Source organism: Seriola lalandi, unplaced genomic scaffold (genome assembly GCF_002814215.2).
Source record: "Seriola lalandi dorsalis isolate HSWRI2012SDOR001 ecotype SW California unplaced genomic scaffold, Sedor1 jcf7180002052119, whole genome shotgun sequence".
Taxonomy (NCBI): Eukaryota; Metazoa; Chordata; class Actinopteri; order Carangiformes; family Carangidae; genus Seriola; species Seriola lalandi.
The window spans coordinates 125,427-147,681 of NW_019522672.1; the positions used below are offsets into that span (position 1 = coordinate 125,427).

Consider the following 22,255-nt stretch of genomic DNA (forward strand, 5'->3'; position numbering starts at 1 on the left):
GGTATTGCATTCACAAGGCCAAAACTGTGTTTTGTGACCTTTGACCTTTGACCCCCAAAATCTCATCAGTTCATTCTTGAGTCTTAATCACTCACTACTCACTATATAGTTCACTATATGAAGATTTCGCCATTTTGTAGTGCTGTCCAAATGTATAGTGAAAGAAAAGTAAGTGTGGTCACTAACCAGGCAATATGTACCATCATGCATGGCGCTCGCGCTGAAAGACAAAAAAAAAAACGGTCCGAAAATGTTGCTTCATTTTGCGGATGGGCTGACGATAGAGTCCTCTACTTAGAAATGCCTGGATAGGGAGCGGGAAAGAGTGAACGGGTGAGTGATTTCGTACAAAACCCGAGTAAATATTTGCGCCAAATCTGAAGAAGTTCCGTCATGGTGTAATTGAGATATCGTCCATGAGAAAGGGACGGACGGACAACAACATGCCTCCAGCTCTGATTGTTCCCGGCGCAGAGGAATGAAAACAAATTTTGAGGTAAGACAGTTTTTAAAAAAAAAAAAAGATTACTTAATTAATTTTTTTAATAGCACTGTCTGCTATGTAGTTCAACTCTTCAAACTTATGCCATGTTCATTGTGAGTCTGCGTAGATATTTTTCATGCTAGTTGTCAGTACTAATATTTTAGCCGTTAGCTGTAAATTAAGCTAGTCCATGGCTTCAAGAGTCACACACACACAAATGTTAAGTTGTTGAAGTTATTGTTTTATTATTTCCAAATGTCTTATCACTATTATGACTGAAAGTAACTAACATACTTATGTCGTAACGTCACATTTCACACCAGTGTATGTTATAACTAACCTGGACTATGAGATGAATTGTAACATTTCACTCCTTGTGTTTGAGACTAAACCAGACATTTTCTGTTTGTGTTGCAGAGATAACACCTACACCATTTAATAGTAGACACATCTAACTAGTTTGTATTAAATTTTGAACACACTGACTCAAAACAGCTCCAAGATGCAGACAGAAATGTCACAAATTTTACAACCATCCCTGGTCTCCCCAACTGGATACATATGGGAACTGTTTTTTATTTTTATTTTTTTTTACTTTTTTGTTAAAATACAGAGAAAGAATCCCCAGATATCCATGGTAGAAAATCCCATTAGGGAAAGTTTCCAGACCAGTGTGTCCTTAGTGAGTTATCTCGAATAGCAAAGTTTGCAAGTTTTTGGATGAAAATTATACAAGACAATGTCACTGAACCCCCCCCTTGCTTGTTCAAAGAAACAACTGAGAGGGGTTTTATTTCCCCCCAAAAAAGAGTTTAGAATATAGAATTTGTCTGATTTGTATCTGAGACTCGGTTTTAGACATTAAACATGATAGTAGGAGCAGAAACAGCAGGAACTGCGCAGAATCAGAAACTGAAGAACTGTAATGTCTAGAAGAGAAATATAAAGACACACAGACACACACACACACTGAGGGGTAAAAGGGGTTAAGCCTCTGGACGAAAAGGAGGTTAAATCATCATGAAGAGTGTCATTCTTGAAGCCTCCGGTGCATCTGCAGGTATCCACTATAAATAATGAGCCTATAGGCCAATGCCATAGAGGCAGTTTGCAGTTCTCCCCCCTCATACCGCCCACTACACACACACACACACACACACTATCTCTCTCTCTCTCTCTCTCTCTCTCACACACACACACACACACACAGATGCACACGCACGCGCAGAGACACGTGCACGCGCACATGTACTAGAGGTGGGAGTGGATGCTCGTGTAGCTGCTGGAAGCCAGGATGGGATGATCATGCGTGTCTGGCTTCAGGCGTTGATGCAGCTGCCGTTGCTGGATCCGGACTGGACTCGGGGCGTAGGGTGGGTCTAGTTCCCGACTGGAGCTATCTGGACCTCATGTTGATGTTATCAAGCAGGCTGCTGTTCCGAGAAAGACGAGGGCGATGGCCGTGAGAGGAGTTGGTGCAGCTCTTTGAAACGAGAGAAATTGACCGTTTTCACAGATGGAGGACAGAATTCGCCGGTAGCCTGTTAAAGCGCAGCCCCGGTTTGGAATAACTTGGAACAGGGCAGGAAGGATACCGAGGCTCCCCTTAGAGGATATCGAATGAGCCCGTCTCTTGTTTTCTTGATGGTTTTCTAACCCGGGATAGAGAGAGAAAGGCGCCTGGAAGAACGGATCACTTTTGCATCGGTAATTAGGAGAGGACTGCCTCCTTGGAGCGAGCGGCAGCCGCATCCGACGGACCGGGAGGGGGGGATACTTGGATGGAGAGGGCGCAGTAAAGGGGCTGAGAGAGCGGCTTGCCGTGTGTAGGAGGGGGACGGAGGAAGACCGGGCAGTTTGAAGGGACGGGGAGCCAGGAGCGGCGCGGCGGCTCCATGAGCGGCTCCTGCCGGGACAGAGCGCCCAGAGCCCAGCCGGAGCGTCTCCACCGCCGCGGGTAAAACCCCGGGCTTCAGGACGGCGGCCAGTTTGGAAGTTTTGATGCATATGATCACAACCACCATGATTTTTATGATTCTTGGTGCTTCAGTTGTAATGGTAAGACATATTCACCTCCCTCAGCCACCATATGATTTTCTAATTTAGCCTACTCACTGAAGCTAACAAGCTATTTAATCAGATTGTTACAAATGTGCCTTAAATATAGAGGAACTACCTTCCAGCAGGCCTATCAGTGACATGTGGAAGTAGGTTAGCCTACCTATAATTACCTGCTGTCATAAATAAATAATCTAAGTCCGTTTTGAGGCAAGAGTCCCCCCTCTTGGAATCGGGAGGGTCTACCAAGGCTATTTTCTGTCTTTTTCTTTATGATCCTTATTGTTGTTATTTATCTTAGTAATGGAGAACAGGATGATTGGCTGTCTGTAGGAATAGCCTAGCCTATTGCTTGACATGTCCCAGCTGACTGGCATGGTTCTTTGCAGGCGATAGCCTGTTTAATGGACATGAACGCACTACTGGATCGCTTTCACAACTACATCTTACCGCATCTACGAGGGGAGGACCGCGTCTGTCACTGCAACTGTGGAAGGTAAATGCTCATCCTCGTACAAAATGTGGGATAAACACGGTGCTGTGTGTGTGTTGTGTTTTTATTTTCTTTTTTCTATTCTTAATTGCTGAAGAGGCCTCGAAGATTTCTGGCGGTGAAGCCCCGCAAAGCCAACGTGATATCAGCCCCGTCTGTGCCTCCACACAGCGGCTGATGTTTTCATACAGGTTTTTATTATTCGCTCTAACACACAGTCCGATGAAACGTTTGGCCGAGGTGTGTGTTTCTTTTTTTTTTTTTTTTTTTAAATATATGTATATACATACAGCCCATATTGGCTGCGAGGATTTCGGCTTTTGCTGCATATAGCCTACGAAGGTGTGTGTCGGAGCCATAAATAGGTAATGAACTGTGAGCAGTAGGAGGCCGTTCAAAAACAATCTGAGCATCAAGTGTGCAATTCACACGGACTCAGGCTGCACGGAGAATATAAACCTGCTGGGCCAATTATGATCGTATGAGTGTTGAGGTGAAGTGGTTATGGCTTAAGAAGTGCTGTAGGGCTCATCAGCCTACCTGCTGTTTGCTGTCACAGTGAGCAGGGTTGAAGTGGGGGGTGGGGGGCAGCAGCAAGACACTCATTAATATATTAATTCTGAATTCATCTGTATTATTATTTATTTTCCATCAACAGTGAGCAAGATGTAGGCTGTGTGGATCAGCAGACACACAACTGGGCCTCTGTTTTTTTAGTCTCTACAGGCTATGGCAACAATGTTGGACCAAGATTTAAAGTAGGAGTCATTTGAACCAATAGATTCACCCCTATATTGTCCTCAGATATTGGATCCTGATTGGCTCGTGTCCTACAGGCAGCCTAGCTACAGCCACTAGAAGAGATCAGTGGTTTAGGAAGGGGGAAATGTCACTATTCATGTCGGTGCAAGCTGAACAGATGCACATCAAACCAAAAACAGCAGTCTATAGTGTGCATGTGCTGCAGTGAGGGGGCTGGTGTGCTATAGCAGTTTGTAAGCAGCATTAACTGGCCACTTCCACTGTGTTTTTTTTTTTAACCTGTAAATGCAGAAATCCTTCATCCTCAGGTGATGTTAGATTATGGTTTTTAAAGTTTGGAAAGGCCTCTTGCAAAAAAGGAGCATGTTTGGAGATGATGTATCATTCACAATCTTATTTTGTAGTTTTGACATCCTTGCTTCTGCTAAAACAACTGTGATTATGAATGCAACGGGATTTTGAAAATCTGGAAAGCAGTGATTTCTTAATCTATATAATCTATATGTGTCCTGTATACATATTTGTTTAATAGGCGATGATCAGATAAAACTACCTACCACTGGACAGTATGCACAGTCAAACCCCTGGTCCTCCTGTTAGTTTTCAGGTTACTGTAACCACGGTCTCTTTCACTGACCTGGAAACATCCATGAGTGAGAGTCAGTCATCTGTTTTCACGTAAACAGCAGAAAAACGTGGGATAGGTGGGTGAATAGACCGGAGCTCAGGCTTCGCTTGCCTGCCCTTCCATCCGTAAGCCACGGAGGTGTCGTGACGCCCACAGCGCTCACCTTATCAGGCTCGAGGACACAGCCAGTGTCATTTTATTTGGCAGCCTCTGCGCTCTGATTTTGGATGTAGTTGTAGCTTCTCTGACGGGCCAAAGCCTGGCCTACAATAGCTGCTGCCTCTGTGGGAGAGGAGTGATCTAGGAGTTGGACAGTGTGTGTTGCTGGGTGAACCTTTATTGGTGTCATACTGTTTTGCGAGGCTGCAGGATGCTAGATCTAAGATGATCTAAGAGCTCTTATTGGGGCATTTCCATCATAAAATTCATTTTTATACTAGAAAACAGAAAACAGAACAAAAGACACACAGTGAAAGATGTGTAGGGCGCAGGTGACCGGGACTTAGATATATAGGCAACTCCTCAGGGAATGGAAAGAAACCTGGAGTGAAGATGTTGCCTCATCTTTACACATAGCTTATCTTTGTTTATTGTGAGAAATGTTTTGGCGTTAATGGACCTTGGTGGCAGCATGGCTCAGGTCAGTGAGGTTTAATAGAGGGGGGTTTGATCCCCCATGCGGCCGTACTTCTTCAGTAAAGATACTTAAGGTGCTAATCTGCAACATCAGTTTTTTTTTCCTCAACGTTTAGGACAAAGTGCTGTTGTGTTTCTGCACTGCACTTCCCAGAGATCATCTGTCAATCAAACAGTGTGGGTGGATTTTCTTGTTTATGAAGTTGCATTTCGGTAGGTGGAGATTTCTCCTTTGTCTACAGCTGCTCGTGATTCTCACTTCTTCCTCAGTTTAACGCCAAACAAGTCGGAAACATCACTACATACTACATACCGGTCGACAAAAGATAGCAACTTTCAGATATTTATTAAAATAGGTGGAATCATGTGGAACGTCCAGTGAAAGACACGATCACGTTGCATTACAGAAAATGTAGAATCCTTTGTTTTTTGGAGCTTGGCCCATACTAAGGATTAGAAGTCAGGATATCTCAGATTCCGCTGCATAAATCTTGACCACACTTTTTTTTTTAATTAAATCTGTCTCCTGCAAGTCCTTCAGTTTTGAGAAGTAGGATACCAAATTGGAGTATTCTTTCACAATGAAAACTTTTGGTAATGCCCTTCAAAAAACCTGCATCAGTCCAAACTTGTTATCAGTGTAAAATCCCAAAGTGTGTGAGTGTATCTGTTCTCACTCCCAGCAGTTAAATCTCTCAGCTCCCACTGTGTTCCCTCACAGCGTTTGTCAGACAACGGCCCGTGTTGTTAGTTTTTGTTAGAAGCTTTCATCCCCTCTCAGGAGGCCAGGTAATACCACTATAGTAAGACTTTCATATCAACTGGATGTATCTTCTTTACAGGGGAGCTGAGTCAGTGCTGGACCATGTGTGGCAAAATGAATGCAAGGAAATTAATGATTATTGAGGAGTTGCTGCTGCAACAGCTGATATACACATCTGCATGTGATGTTACCATGCATGTCCCTTAGCTTTAATGCAACAGACTGATGTTTTCTATGATCTACCGCAAACATAAGCTGTTTTTAAATTAACAGTCTGTCAGTGTAACATTTCCATATTTTTCACCACAGTTCCTCCTTCCTCTCCCATGGGATGTGAGCACCTGGTTAGTAGCAAACACACCCTGTGGATTTGTGGAAAACAATTAAAATTGGCTTCATATTGAGATCTTTCAGGTTTCTTCTATTTGGAACAAATTTAAACTTGACTTTCTAGGTTTTATTTTGGATTTAAAATAGGATTTTAATTCCAAAATGACATAAAAAAAAGATGACAAGATAATTAGTTAATTAGTATAACTCCAGAATTTTTAGATCAATTGAAAGGTTTTTATTGAGCAGGTACCTATTTTGTTATGGGAGTCAATGCCTTGCTGAAAGGCACCTCTGCAGGAGGTAGCGGTGGTGCACTCTCTCTTTTCCGGCCGTGAGCTTTTTCTGCTAATTCACAATCACAAACCGACCATAAACGTCTCTACCTAAAGTGCAGCCTGGGAACACCCAGCAAAGTGCGGATTAGTGCAGTCTGATTAAAATTTCAAAATTTCAAGACATCATTTGATGTAGAGGTTGTACGTAGAATAACGTCTTCATTGTAACCCCTTATATATGTGTATATACAGTATAAAGTCCAATAGTGTTCAAGGTTCTCGGGGTCGAGGAAAATTTGGAAAGTCACTTTTCAAGGTAAGGTTATACAGCCGAGCAAATTAAAGGAAACACCTGAATAGATGAATGGAGAAAGATGACAAATGCAGACGCTGCTGTAAAGGATTTGATGAAATGATGTGAATCATATGGTTTAGTCCTCACAGGCACCAGATCTCAATGAAATCAAACACTTTTGGAGATTTAGGAGCGATGTGTTAAACAGAACTCTTCACCATCGTCATCAAAACACCAAATGAAGGAATACATTTATTAACAATTCTGTTCATCTTTCCAGTGGAGTTCACACTGAGGCTGGTGGTTTTTCCTTTAATTTGTCATCTCTATGTCTTGGAGACGTCTAAGAAATGTTAATTCATATCTTAAATTCATACAATTATACGTTGGTTGAAGGACTCTTACAAGGACACATGTATATGCATATCCAACCCTCTCATCACCTCTCTCTGTCTGTCCTCCCTCCAGACATCATGTCCACTATGTAATCCCGTATGATGGGGACCATTCCTTGGTGGACTCATCGGAAAACTACTTTGTGAGTGACAGTGTGACCAAGCAGGAGATGGACTTGATGTTGGGGCTGCTGCTGGGCTTCTGCATTAGCTGGCTGCTGCTGTGGCTGGACGGAGTCCTACACTGTGCCGTCAGGGCCTGGAGGGCGAGCCGCTACTATGGTGAGCTGGACATTGTCTGCTGCAGATACACATGGACACAACTCGAGCAAGATATCAGCTTAATATCACAAACCCTTCTCTGTTCGGCTACATGACAGAAAAAAACAAAAACATGTCACAAATAAACAAAATCTTAATTTGCCAAGTAAAAAACAACAGTCTCCATAATTCAGAGCAGGATTTGTGGTGGAACAAATCCTGTGTGTGCAGAAATATAAGTATCCACCTTGTATACATCCATCTGTATGTGTAAGTGCTTGCCAGGTTAACACAGCAGTTGGTGGAGCTCTAGAAAATGACCTTCCCCCCATTGCTTGGCCCATTTTTGGCTCTTCTCACAGATTTTTCTCTCAGTTTACTGCGACCTCTTGGAAAATCACAGCTAAACCTTCCAACTGTGTGATGATTCAGACGGAGGCTATCAGCAGAGGTGAAACTAAATTTAAATGGCTGTCTCTTTTGGAAAGCCTCAATACCTCAAATCTTATCACACTAATAATCCTCTTAATTTGTTTTCAGGAAACAGCAGTAGTCATATGCTAACGTCATAGCACCATCATTAAGTGTAATTACTATGATCTGAATATATTAAACTCAAAATTAATAAGACAACACAAATTCATACCTTAATGAGAACTGCAAGTGTTGTAAAACAGAAGTGATTGCAATGATCGTTTTATACGTATTTACAGTTGAAAAATATGACATTAAGCTGCAAAAACTTTGCACCCGTTTGCCCAGCTCAGGAATAACCAGACCATGAAAATATCATGTAAATCAAATGATGATTGTCATTCAAGGGTTACTTCCTGTTTTCAGTAGGTTGGCGCTATGAGTATGGCATCATATTAGCATGCAGATGTCTTCAGTGTGGGACTGTCATCAAACATGGGAAGTTTGGGACAGATTGGACAATGTATATTATGGTTGTAACAACTTCCTGTTTAATGGCGAAAAAATCAAAATTCACTGCGAATTCGCCACGCTCCCTAATGCAGATCCTCCAATGAAAAAGCTCAAAAGCTTCACAATTTTGCATCACAAAGGTTTTAAGATTAGACGGACCAAATATGACCTTGATCTGACTAATTCTGTGGGAGGAGTTTGTTAAAGTATGACTCCCTTAAATTGCAGAAACGACGCCAAAATTGCAGAGTAAATTCAAAATGGCTGATTTCCTGTTGGGTTTAGGGTATGGGTACAAGAGGATTTTTTGTGAGTCTTGGCGTGTTTCATGTGCCTACCAATTTTGGTACATGGAGGTGAAACACATAGGGGGGACTGCCTAATTTGAGTTTTGTTGGGGGCGCTATTGAGCCATTTTGCCATGTCCATGTGTAATAATATGTGGAGCAATTTCAATCGGGTCATTTTAATGGCAACATTGTACTTCAGAAGTGCTTTGCCCTGGTAGTGTGTTTCAGTATTATCCCGTTAGCTAAAATGTTGCGTTAGCATCGAGCAGAGAAGTTGGTATCCTTGTAACCACTGATGTGAAACAAAGTCACCTCACATATTTGCTTGAATCACTTTTCAGCGTTTGGTTTAGGTTTTGGTTTGGTTCAAATATCAAACCTTTGTTTCAACCCAAGTCTGACTCAGTTCTCTGCTAGATCCAGTACACTGTTGTGTTATGCTAAGTTGAACTTTAATGATCTCACTGGGGACGCTGCAAAAGCAAAACAGCAAAGCAATGCAGTAAAAGTGAAAGAGAATATTAATACGAACCGAAATAATGAGTTAAACATTTGAGTTAAACCTAATTGTGAAGACTAAAAATAGCTTTGCAGGCTATGCCTTCAAGTTAGCTAAATGGACAAATGGAAATTCCCTCAATTTACATTCATGATCACAGCATTCATGGCTACATACCTGCCTAGACTAGTAATAAATGAAAAACTAATTTACTTATGGATTAAAACTATAAATTAGAAATAGGATAATGTGAGTTTTGAGTAAGGATTTAAAAGACGATGCTTACTTTGCATGCCTGCAATCCCCTGACACAGACTTCCACAGCTGAGTGTTACCTGATGGTAAACATAGGTCTCCCATGAGGAGAGACATGGAAATCACTGGAAGGGCTCCAAAAGAGGCTTTCAAGCAGCAATCAGGCTCACGTGGGGCCGACAAATCACACAAATAAGCTGACTTTAAAACTTAAAAATCAGTTCTGAATTTGAACGACAATCTGTGAAGAGGGACAAGGACTCAAGTAATTTGGCCACTTCTCTCAGAGAGTGTGATTAGCCCAGGAGGAGGGTTCTGAATTAACAGTAGTATGTTGATATTTCTCCTGCTAAGACCACGACCACGTGACAACAATCAAGGACGGAGGAGCTAAACGCAGGAATGACCTTCACCAGGGCAGCAAGTAAAAGAATTATGAGAGACCATGGTATAATGCAGGATACATCTATATTAAAAGGCTTTATTAAACAGCTTTAAAACTGTGTGTCAGTTGCATAACAGTGAAATTAAATCTGTCAGTGGATGTTATTCCCCAAGGACAGTGTATAAATAGAGAATAATCAGGGACCCTAGTTAGACCCTTGGGGAACTCCACAAGAGGCAGTTTTATCAAAAGTAAACCAGTCTAGCACCACATCAGCTTTTCACAGAATTTATTCAAATATGACGGAGTATTAAAGTGTAAAGTATAAAGTGAAATAAAATGAAACCAGCTACCAGCAAATTTTTCCAGCACATAACTCCCCATAAAACTGTCATTATTACATTTTAGTATATGTACAGATTAACCAAATGAGATACATATACTCCATAGTTAATACACTGAAATGAGAGTGGTATCCATCTCCTCATGCAGTTTTCAGAAAAAATGAATAAGCTTATTTCCAACAATGTCAAACTATATCCTACAGAAATCAAAACCGTTTTGATCTTTCTACACTTAACCTGCTTCAATAGAGTGCAAGCGGCGTATGAGGTGGCAGGTGTGACGTAGAAGCTCTATCAGAAAATTAAAGTAATTTCTTTTCACAGCTTTTAAGTGTTGGCAGAGACAGTACAATACATTTTCTACTCGAATTCAGCCAAGACGAGCCATGTGAAGTACGTGCTTATTTGCCTGTATTGTTTACAGTGGTGTTTACTTGTGGCACGGAGCTGTAGATTCCATTCAACATGAATGACATGTGCCGTCTCGTGTGCCAAATTGAAATTGAGTGGAAACCATGCCCAGCTGGCAACTGGCATTATTCAGGTTTTGAAGGTGTAATACGTCCTAACGGGAGACTCAGGGAGATGTCACTCAAGAACGGTCTGTACACATCCATACAGTCCTTTAAAAGAGGTCAGATCATCCAAAGTAATTAAAATCACCTCTGTGGGCTCACCAAGTGTGCAACTAATGAACATTAATGCAATTAATGACATTACTTCTCCCTCAAGAGTCGCTGTACGACCCAGAAGTGTGTGTCCACCCCAATCATTGACAACGTTGTCATTGCGCAGTAAATCAGTGGTTAGCACTGTTACATCAGCACTCTATCTCTCTGTATGATTCTATGTTAGCTCTCTGCATCTTTGCAGGGTTTTGGAAACTCAGTATTAGCCATAATATGAATGGGAGCATCAACACAGTAATATGACATAGGGAAAAACATGATAATAAGAAATTACATACAATTTAAGGGTGTAGGTTTGGTCTCAACATTGGTGGGGACACAACCTTTTAAAGGCCCTATATGTAAGTTTAACTGTTGGTACATAGCTAATGTTAGCATTAACAGCTGTTTACTTGATATGTTACGAGTTCAGCATCAAACTTCATAGAGCTGTCTCCAGGGGTGAAAGAAACTTTGGTTTTCGTTCTATTTCTATCACTTCTTTTCTTCTGATGAAGTTAGCATGCTAACCAGCTAGCCCCAGCCTGTCTCATCACTTTCCGATACCAAGTCACTGTAGCATCCAGTGTAGCCTGAAGAAGTAGCTGCTGCTCTGAGGACGTATTATTACCTCTTGTCTTGTAAAAGCAACAATGGCTGAAGCTCTTGGCACAACTGGGAAGTAAACAGCTGTTAATGCTAATGCTAGCTATGTAGCAATAGCGAAACTTACTGTCAACCAAATGGTTTTTTCTAATTACTTCACTCCAAAAAGTGCAACAAGTTTTCTCCAATATTGGTTGGGACATGTCCCTGACATCCATTTGCAAACCTGCACCCTTGTTACAATTACAAATTTACGTGGTGCGTAAAATGTGGATTAAATTTACAGATATGCAGGAATCCACAGACACATCAGCTGTGTCCCAATTCAGGCGGCGCATCCCTCGGAGGATGCGTTCTATGAAGTTGTGGCCACGAAGGCTGAACCGAAATGAGATGGTCTAGTCTCCAGAGGATTTTCACTGTGCATCACCAGCTGTTCCCAACCTTACCGTTGCATCACATACTCGTAACTTTTTTTCACAGACACTTGAGGTTTTAAGGCCCGTGATTTTAACAATTGTACCGTTAGCTGTTGAACTGAGCTGAAACCCAATACTTACATTTAAAAGTGTAATCCTCAGGCTCTCTGTTGGTGCTGTTTGCTTTAATTACCTGCGCTCAGTGAATCTTGGGATAGGTTGGGCCCAGGAAAAGAAGTCTGCATTTCTCGGCCGCATTTGAACGAAATGGGACAGTCTAGTCGCACCGCTGTGACGTAATCGGTCTTCAAATGCAGCCTCTGAAGGATGCGGCCCCTGAATTGGGACACAGCTTTTAAGTGTCTGGGAGTGTAGATGCATATACACACATATATATATATATATATATATATATATATGTGTGTGTGTGTGTGTGTGTGTGTAGTGCACATCGTGACAATTCATATTCCACTGAAGATAACATGAATTAATATTCACTACTGCCTAAAAATTAGCTGTCTGATGAGAAACATTGCTTTTGTGTGATAAACGCAGTGAGTGAGTCTGGTTCAAACCTGAGAAACAGAGACTGAGAAATGACTTCACTCCCACCATCTGCTGTGCTGTAGTGAAAGCTTCATTCCCACATACCATGTGTTTAAATCGTGATGTGATAGTTGCTCCTTAATTTCCTGTCTCCTGTCAGCACCCCCCCCTTCTCTGAAATATCTTTTTCATCTCCTGACACGACGGATGCATGTTACCACAGTACAAGAAAAGGAACGCAGCAGATTTAATGAGACAGAACGTGGTGTGCAGTTCACAAGTATCTCTTGGCTTGTGTGGCTGTTGCAGACACAAGCAAAGAAATAAAATTAAAAAAAGCTTTTAGTGACACAGTAAAGCTAAGCAGCTATTAGACACACGTGTGAAATCACGACATGACAGCATGAAATCATTCATAGTCTGGCGCTCGGCTGAAGAGTCATCAACCGCCCAACTACACAGAGTGTTAGCATCCTGGATTACAGTGTTTTACTTTCGTTTCACTGCTTCTTGACCCTGCCAGGATTAAGATCTACGGGGGGGTGGGCACTCACAAAGTTTTTTATTTTCTTTTGCCCCAAATTAGCTAAATTTATAGGTTTTGCTGAAAATAAAAGCCTTTAAAAACAGGATTTGGAGGAACTCAGGTTGAATGTTGTGTGTGCTCTCCTGCTGTCAGGGCAGGCCTGTGTTGTGGAGGTGGCCTGGTTCCTCAGTTTTAAAGATAATGCTAAAGTAGGTGATATGTGACCTGGATACTTGGACCGCCATGGAAAAGCTCCTCAGGCAAAGATGGGAAAGCAATATCAAGCAACGATCAGATCAGACGAATGACGGCTATTACTCAGAAGTTATCTGAACATGTACTGAAGCAGGGTTTTTAAGATAAAAAAATATCACGTGCGAATCAGATTCTTCAGTGTTTATTGTGTTGTTTAGTTTTTTCAGATGTGGCTCCAATAAACAAGGTACTTGAATTATACAAGCTTTAATAGTTGCAGGCTTCTGCTTTGCGCAGAGGTGTGGAAGGTTTTGCAGCAGCGGCTGAGACAATGCTGTTTTCTCCAGTGCATTAGTACAACAGTGTAAAATACATCATCATAAAAAAACACCCAGAGAGGAGGGAGCATCCATATTCATTAGCAGCAGTTACAGAGTGGGGGATATAGGCTTCTTCTTTTGTACTGGGAGGGAATATCCCCTCGCTTGTGTGTGTGAGTGTGTGTGTGTGTGTGTGTGTGTGTGTGTGTGTGTGTGTGTGTGTGTGTGTGTGTGTGTCGGCCGTGACGTTGATGCTAGGTCAGACTCGTTTAGCCTCGCCGAGATGAGGAGTGAAGGTGAGGCTAACAGGGCGGGGAAGGGTGTGTGTGTGTGTGTGTGTGTGTGTGTGTGTGTGTGTGTATGTGTGTGTAGGTATTGGGGGTGCAGGATGGAGATGCTGTCATATCCCCACCCCCAACTTGCACACACACACACACACACATACACACATTCTCTCTGCCAGAGCTATAAATAGAATGAGAGAGAGCAGCTGGAATGGCAAGTGAGAAACACACACACACACACACACAGCGCATTGAGATACACGTTGATTCCCATTGCCTTTTTTTTTTTCCCCCTCCTAATTCCATCTCTAGCTCCTCCCTCTCCCCTCCCTCTTCACTTATTGAATCTCCTCCTGGCCATTTCCTTTACACTGCTTCCTGCTGCAACTACTTTTTTTTTTCTTCTTATCGCTAATGTGCCGTGAATATCCGATACCAGAGTCTGTTGTTTTTACAAAGACACAGGGGGAAAGAGAAACACACACACACACACCAAAAAAAAAAAAAAATATATATATATATCTCAAAAATGGAGAAAATGATGACTTGGCGTTCAGCATTAAACCCCCACCCCCCACCTTACCCTCCTCCTCCTCCTCCTCCTCCTCCTCCTCCTCCTCCTCTTCTCCTTTGCCTCTCCTCTAACAGAGCATAACAATTGTGTCTTCGCCTCCCGTTTTCTGCCCCTTGCATTATCATTTCTCCCGACTCCATCTCGGTCTCCATCCTTTTATTCAAATGAGAAAAACCTGTCTTCGTTGCCCCTTTTCCTTTGGATACCCTTCAGAGCAGTCCTTGTGGACAGCATACCCATTCACAGCTATAAATAACTCACTCCTCTCCCTCCCTCCTCACCTCTCCTCCACCCAACACCTCACCTCCCCCTCCTCTCCTCTCCTCCCCAACTACACCACCACCACCACCACCCCTCCACTCGCTCATCCTCCAGCAGGGCCATTTGCTACTGGTTTTGCTTGTCTGGGGCTCTCCCCTCCTTCCCTCTTTCTCTCTCTCTCTCTCTCTCTCTCTCTCTCTCCTGTCTCTGTGGACCTCGCTCCGCTTCGCCGGCTCCACTTTATAACCCGACAAGCCCGAATGTCTGCTCTGCCATTCCCCTCTTCACATTGTACACCACACGTTCATGAAATCCCGCTTCGTTTCCAGACGGCCACTGATTTCACAACGCTTGGTCTCATCTCTCTGACCGTAGAGGGATGATGCCCAGTCACATGTGCAACAACACAGAAGGTTGGGAATCAAGGGCAACGCTGCGATGCACTTGGAGAGATTGGCGCCGTTTACCGATCGCATCCAATATATCAGCTTCCCGAGCTTTTATCTACGTCACTGTAAAACGCTCAGCCCCTACTTCCCAGAATTAAAAGTTGTTCCAGCTGTGATAAAGCTGGCGCTCAAAAAGACACATTAAAACATCCACTTTCTCCCGTCTGAGGTCCGTGTGGAGCTCCGAACTCGCTTTTATGCAGCGGAGTACAAAAACCTCCAGGCGTCTGATTCTGAGTCTTCTTTTTTTTTTGGTTTCACTGGATCTTTGAAAATATTAAATGAAGTATGGAAGATATGATTTAGAGACACAGGACTTCAGAACTGTTTCCTCGTCAGGGTAGGACAGTGATCTTTAGGCCGCCGTGGGAATGAATCACATCATGCATCACGTCAGAGATAGGACAAACTGACAGCCCCAAATTATTTTTCTACATGTTCCAGGAGAAAAACCCGAGCTTGCTTGGACTCGGAAACATACAGTTCCCAGCACAGAGATTAGCGGTCTGTGTTGCTGGTTGTTGATATGTCCCGTCTGCCTCTAACTGGATTTGGAGCCAGAAAACCAGGCTAAGAAGGATTTTACACCATTGTGTGTCTTGATCTCATGAGTGTGTCTTATAGCAGCTTGGCTTTGGAGTCTGCGAAAGGCCGCATTCAGTTTTCTTTGCTCGCGTCTGCAGAGCTACACAAGGGAGACAATGTTGGCGAACAATAAACCGCGGAGACTGAGATTACACAGTTTTGTGTATATGTGAGCAGAAGTAAAGAAGGGAAACGGAGGATGAAATAATCAATATTGTGCAATGTTGTGATTTTGATAGAATACGGAGGCGTTTCCTCCCTGGGTCTGAAATGTTCTGTTTCCTCTCACTTTCAAATTTATGGCTGTTTGTCATTCAAACTCTGTGTAATCTAAAATGTCAGCGTATAATCATAACTTCAGTTTGATTCTGGATGTGGGCATTTGTTGCATGTTGTATACTTTATTTTATCCCCATGTTTCCCATCTGTTTCTGTATCTACTCTATTCAATCTATATACACACTGTTTATAACAAACTAGCTTATCCAATATGTTATGTTTTCGGGGTCGATATCTCAGTAGCGCCTTGGGGGAATTTCTTCAGATTTGGCACAAATGTCCTCTTGGACTCAAGGATGAACTGATTAGATTTTGGTGGTCAAAGGTCAAAGTTCAGTGTGACCTCACAAAACACATTTTGGCATCTTGAATGTGATGTCTTAAGACTACCTTGAGAGATTTAGTTTACATTTGGTGCAAACATTCACTACGACTCAAGGATGATTCAAATTTGGTGGGAAAAGGTCAAAGGTCAAGGTCATTGTGACATCATAATGCTCTGCAAAAACACCTCTGGTCATTATTCAGCTCTGTAACTCGGTAAGAAGAGACTGTGACCATATTTCCTGCAGCTTGAGTGGTTGATAATATACATAACAACATTGTTTAATGGTGTCCGCTTTCCTGGCTCCTATCTTTGGACTTTGTGTAACCTTTTAAACAAAGAAAAAGAAATCAAGTCACTTTCTAATACATATGTCTGGAAAGGATTAATTTGTTAATCTTACCCTGAAAATCGCCGAATCAAAACCTCAGTATTTGGAAAATCCACGCCACGGCCCTGACACTGTTCCCTCTCAATTGTTTATTAGACTGAAACAATTTAATAATGTAGTAAATAAACACACTGCAGGTTTGATTCCTGCTTCTTTAAAAACAAAAAGTGTGGACATTTTATTCATATATTTTCCCTTCAGGCTTATTTAGTGCATATGTATCCAACTGTGTATTACTCAAGGCTGGAAAATGAAAGTGGGAAACTGCATGTCCAATTATTTGTGGTAATTACATTAAATGGGCGTCAAAGCAGCTGTTGCATTTTTATTAATCTTGAGGCCTTTAGCCAAAATATAGTTTAAATATCTTTCATAAATTTATTTTTCAGTTGATATTATTTGAATATTCTTCAATAAATGTATGTTTCATTATGTTATCACTAAAACTAAAATTTTGAAACAATAGGCTGGGTGGGTTTGTGGTGGGAGGGGGGTAATAAACCCACTGCTCATTTTTTACACAGGGCACCTATCGCAGGTTAATCTGGTCCTGGAGTTACCTGTGATTCTTTACCCCTATGATACAACCAATCCTTCAGTAACACCTGCCTTCTCTGACAGCCTCTCCTCTCTTTCCTCCAGATACCCCCTCCTGGTCATGGCTGCCCCAGTTCTGCAACCTTCGAGACCTCCGTCGCCGAGCGCAGCTCCGACAACTGGAGGACTCCAGCGGCAACATGGTCCACATCAAGCAGAAGCTCTACCACAACGGCCACCCCAGCCCCCGCCACCTCTGACTCTGAAAAACTAAACAACAAAATCAAAAACAAAAAAAAAAAAACCAAACAAACCTAGATCCCCTTCCTCTAAAAAAAACCTCCTCCCTTCCTTTCCAAAACCCCTCACCTCCCTTTCCAAACTGCCCCATGGCCAACTATTGCCTCAGAGACCCTGGAAAACTGCCCTCCCACTGTTCATAACATGGCCTCCTTAAACCCCCCATGACAGGACTTTCTTATGACTAAACCTGGCCCCTGTCAACACTAAAAAAAAAAATCCCAAAATGGAGCAAGATGACGATTATTTGTTGCCACTGAAATCTTGTCTTATGTCCATGTCCACCATTGTGGGAGGAGGAAGGAAAAAAAAAACATTTTTAAGGGTGTTTTTTCTGTATAGAGACATTTTCTGTGTTCATTGTTAAACTTGGCATGCTCTTTTAGAACAGGGTAAGATGTGGGCAGTGTATGGAACAGGGCGGCAAGACGGGTGTCATGATATTTTTTTTCTCTAGTGGGTGGGAGGGGACTTTGTTGGAGTGGGGAGGGGCGAATGAGACTGGTGGGTGGGTGGGTTTTTGTGATAGTTAGATTGCTGCTTCTGTAAATAGTTATAAATACGGGCAAATGGGATTTAAGTCTTTAAGAGGGGGTGCGTGGGGGGATTTTTGTGTGATTCGGTTATCAATAGAAAACCCTAATGATGGACAGCGTGCAGGGAAAGATTACAGAAGTGGAACAGAGGGACGAGTCTGTTTGAAAACTGGATGTGAAACCATGTGATTTCTGCTAAAAACACAGATTAATTAGCTTTGTTACTTAGTGAATTAACTGAATGTATTAATTTTTTCTGTAAATATGTGAGGGGGAGGGGAGCGTGTACAGTTGTGGTCAGGGTTCTCTTCGCTATATTATCATTCTTTAGAAGACACGAGAGGAGAAATAAATGCCAGCCAAGATGAGTCAGTTCAATACACACACACACACACACACACACACACACACACACACATCACTCTCCATCTTCCCCACACTGTGCTCAACAGCACAGTTCAATTTTCTTTATCCAGTTCCCTCTCACTTATCAGGAGCAACCAGCCTATCAGCAGAGGGAACCCTCACCCGGCCCCCCCCTCGCCCTCTCTGTCCAGACATTGCTGTTGTGAGGATGAAATGTCTGTTTTATTAAAAGTGCCATTGAAGCACAACAGTGACCTCTGATGTTTGATTGTGTCATTCCAGTCACACGAGTGAAGGCGAGAACGCGTTCTCATGGCGAGAGGTTATTCTAGAGCGCCGACAACAGAGCGATTATGTAGAGAGGTCCCGCCGACAACTTCAGCTCTCTCTGTTATAAATTCAAATGGGGATTTCATAAGCACTTACTAACAACACTTAAAAATGACTAACAATGCCGATGACATCCTGAAGCTCCTGAGAAAAGCCCTCCACCATTATCATCCAGCGGTACATTGTGATACGCTGCAGAGGCTGCGAGGGCATTTAAAACAAAATTTTCCCCCTTGGTTGGATATTCTTTAGAAAATACATGTGTACCTCTGCGCTCATGGACAGTCATAAATACTGCAGGTGTTCACAATGTCAGTAATTCTTTAAATATATCAAATATACAGCTGAAACTAATGGTTTTCATCATTGATTAATCACTCAATTGAAGATAGTAAAATGAAAGTGATATAAAAGTGAGAAAAGGCTGAATCCAGTGAATCCATTACTCAAGTGATTCATTGATTTCCATAATTGCTGTTGATGAATTTTCTCTTGGAGCGCTTGAGTAATTGATATAATATAAACTACACCTGATGACATTTTTGTGTCAAGTCAAAGAAAGTAAGAAAGTAAAACACCTGTATGGCAACCAGCAGCAGACAAAAACACACCTGGTGTAAACTGTAGCTATTGGGGAAGCTGTGTGAGGAGCGATCAGTCCTTTCATTGAACTAGATTTGTCTTTGGCTTTTGTTGTTTGGGTTCAGCTTCATCAGCACTGAGGCAGTTGATTTCTCTGTGGTTGGACTCAGTAGATTCTGACACAACAGACTCTGTATCAACCTCCTGAACACAGACTTCTTTTACTACAGTGTCTGCCTCCTCTACAGACTCTGTTGGCTTTACCTCAGCTTCCTTGGCAGCAACCTCAGTAGTTTCACATCTCCTGTGGCCACAGTGCCAGCCTCCTTCGTTGGTAGGACTTGTACTCTTTGAGTCTCCATGGCAAAAGTCTGCAGCTGCTGCCAGAGCCTCTTGTCCTACCCCTGAAGCTGTGGCTTCAGTTTCAACGCCAATTTCTGTTGGGATTACTTTCATTGGTAGGACGTCTGCTTCCTCGCAAACATCTGGTGGGACGATTTCTGATTCCTTGGCGTCAATCTCTGAGGTTAAAGAGTCTTTCACAAGCTCTGTAGCCAAAGTCTCAGCCTCTGTGGTCAACTGTGAGGCAGTAGTCTGAGTCTCCTCGGGTTCCTCCTCTGTTGGGTTGACCTCAGCTTCCTTAACCTTTGTTACCACATGTATTTGACCGCCTCTTTAACTAGCACTTAGTAACCTAGTAACCTCCACTGCAACCTCATTTACGTCCTTGACAACATCCCTTTCCGTCGCTTCAACCTCCTTAGTGACTACTGCCACCTTACCACATCATCTGCTGCTGCTTCAGCCTCTTTTATAATGTTTGCCAAGGACTCGGGCATTTCCGTCACCTCTGCAGTATCACTTGCTCCTTCCTCAACAGTCTTAGTGGCTTCGGTTTCTCCACCATCAACAGAGGTAGCTGCTGACTCTTTTTCCTGGACAATATTCTCCTGGGAGAGTCCAGCTCCAGTAGGTTTCTGGCTGCCGGCCTCAACCTCCTGCACCAATGGGATGGAAGTACCGGGGCAGTGGAAGGTCTTGTTGCACGTTTGTCGTTGTATCTTCACTTTGTGCAAGTAAAGCAGCTTCCTGGACTATGATTCCTGCAGCCAGTTCCTTAGGGAGCAGTACGCTCACCTTGCCAACCCCCCCACACACACCTGCTTCCATCAGCAGCCGCTCCATTTTCTGTGCACGCTCCTTGACGCCATCATCAACTCTTGAGTCAATCATCGCTCCAGTCAGAACTCTTCATCTTCATGTTCAGAGGAGTAGGTGGCAATGTCCAGGAAAAACAAATTCTACAAAAACACCAGCTTTGGATTTGACTTGAAGCAAGTTTAGAGATTTCTTTGTACTTTGCACACTGCTGAGCTTACTCTAATCTCCCATTGAGTTAAAGCAGAGGTTTGTCTGCACAGTAAGTGAGCTTACTTGTTTCATGTCATTGATCATCTACGTCTACTGGTTTCAAACTGACCAACGCACTCTGCCTGTGCACAACTTCATTAGGACTTAAAGACCATTTCATGAAAGCAGTAAGTTAAGACTCAGACATCACTGTGGTTTCAGGACTGAACACATTTACACACCATTATGCAACTTGAGCTAGCAAGGCGACCTCTGGGGACCAATGCTTTCCTTTTCTGGTAGTAAATCACCTCTGCTACAGAGCAGACACAGTCGAGGTTATTGAAACAATGTGAGCGTCTCAAAACACAGGCGTACCGATCTTTCCCTCCCCTCCAGACCTGCTAATGCAAAGTTTACTATCTCCTCAATGCGTCGTTTACGGCCCAGTCAACCTGCTCCGGCTGGTTATTAGCAAGCACCAGCATGAACCTGAGGAGAGGAAATGAGACTACTAAGACCCGGCCAGTGACCTTTTCAGTCATGGCGATGACCTTTTCATGCCCAGCCATGCACAGTGAATAATGTAAGACACCAACTTGTTGCTCCGCTCCCCGGTGTGATAGAGGAAAGCATGGATCGTAGCTCTGAGGTGCACACTGATTTTCTCTTGCAAAAATCATGACTCATGCATATATGATCAAAACGCAGCGTATCATCACCGTGCATATGGCACTGCCGCTGAAGTCACGAGGCCTGTTTACGCAGGAAAGCATCAGCTTCATCTACGAACAGCGAGAGGCTGCAGAGAGTCAGAGAACATCAAAGAGAATAAAACTGCCATTTTGCTGCTGCTCCTTCAGCGCTCAGTGCTAATTTAAAGGAGCAAATTAAAAGTGCCCTACCCTCAGCTGCTGGTGCCGGCCAAGACAAACACCTTGTGCATGGCAGTGACTTCATCGCGCCCCATGGGTGCCACGTACCCACCTGTCATGATGGCATATGGAGAGCCAGGTTCTGAAAGGTAATGGAAAGATCTTTGGTCTTAAAAATACTAAGTAACAAGCGAAAGATAGAAAATATAGTGCTGTACAACTGAACATCATTTTCCTGAAAATTATTGTAAATATGATTAATATTATGGTTATAGTTGGCAAAGTGAAAAGGTAATTTTTCCCATTGTGTATTCTTCATAAACTATATCTGTCCATTCCTCTATATCTGTACACCAAACAAGTGTTCATTGAAGTGGGCATATTGAAACTCAACTTTTCCTAAAATAAAGGTGCTAAACTTGAAAAGTATGTTTGTATTGAATATGTTTTCCAATATTTTGTGCGTCTCCATCCAGAAATGTCTTATTACTGGACATTCCCGAAATATATGCCAGTGATTGGCGTCCTGGCCCCCACTTAACGAGAGAATTTGTTATGATCTACTCATAAAATGTAGAAAAGCTTTATCACCCGTGAGTCTCTTCTGCTTCTCTACTGACAAATTCAAATGTTCAGCTTCGTGTCCGTTTTACAGATTTTTTGGGGGTAAAAATGTGAAAATACAACCAAAGCTGTCGTGAAAATAACCACCTCCCTTATTGTTTTGGTGTCTGAGAAATAAAATGAGTGTATTCCCTCATTTCACACACTTCATTGGTAGAACTGATGGCATATTTGAAGATTTTGCTATTTCTACGTTACGTTCAAAAACTCCCCCAGATTCAGTGCGTGGTGGAGGATTGGCAGG

General features: G+C 42.7%; 1 protein-coding gene across 1 annotated transcript; it reads left to right on the plus strand.

Moving 5' to 3' along the window:
• Positions 1-1,738: 1,738 nt before the first annotated feature.
• tmem240a (transmembrane protein 240a) lies at positions 1,739-17,811 on the plus strand. The gene is made up of 4 exons (XM_023399754.2): positions 1,739-2,542; positions 2,932-3,038; positions 7,196-7,404; positions 17,154-17,811. Exons 1-4 carry the CDS (start codon positions 2,486-2,488, stop codon positions 17,306-17,308), a joined length of 528 nt encoding a protein of 175 aa, XP_023255522.1. The 5' UTR covers positions 1,739-2,485; the 3' UTR covers positions 17,309-17,811.
• Positions 17,812-22,255: the final 4,444 nt, after the last annotated feature.

Coding starts and splice junctions, on each gene's coding strand:
- tmem240a (XM_023399754.2), top strand. CDS start 2,486: ATGCATATGATCACAACCACCATGATTTTTATGATTCTTGGTGCTTCA. Junction 3,039..7,195: donor TGTCACTGCAACTGTGGAAG/GTAAATGCTCAT, acceptor TCCTCCCTCCAG/ACATCATGTCCACTATGTAA. Junction 7,405..17,153: donor GAGGGCGAGCCGCTACTATG/GTGAGCTGGACA, acceptor TCTTTCCTCCAG/ATACCCCCTCCTGGTCATGG.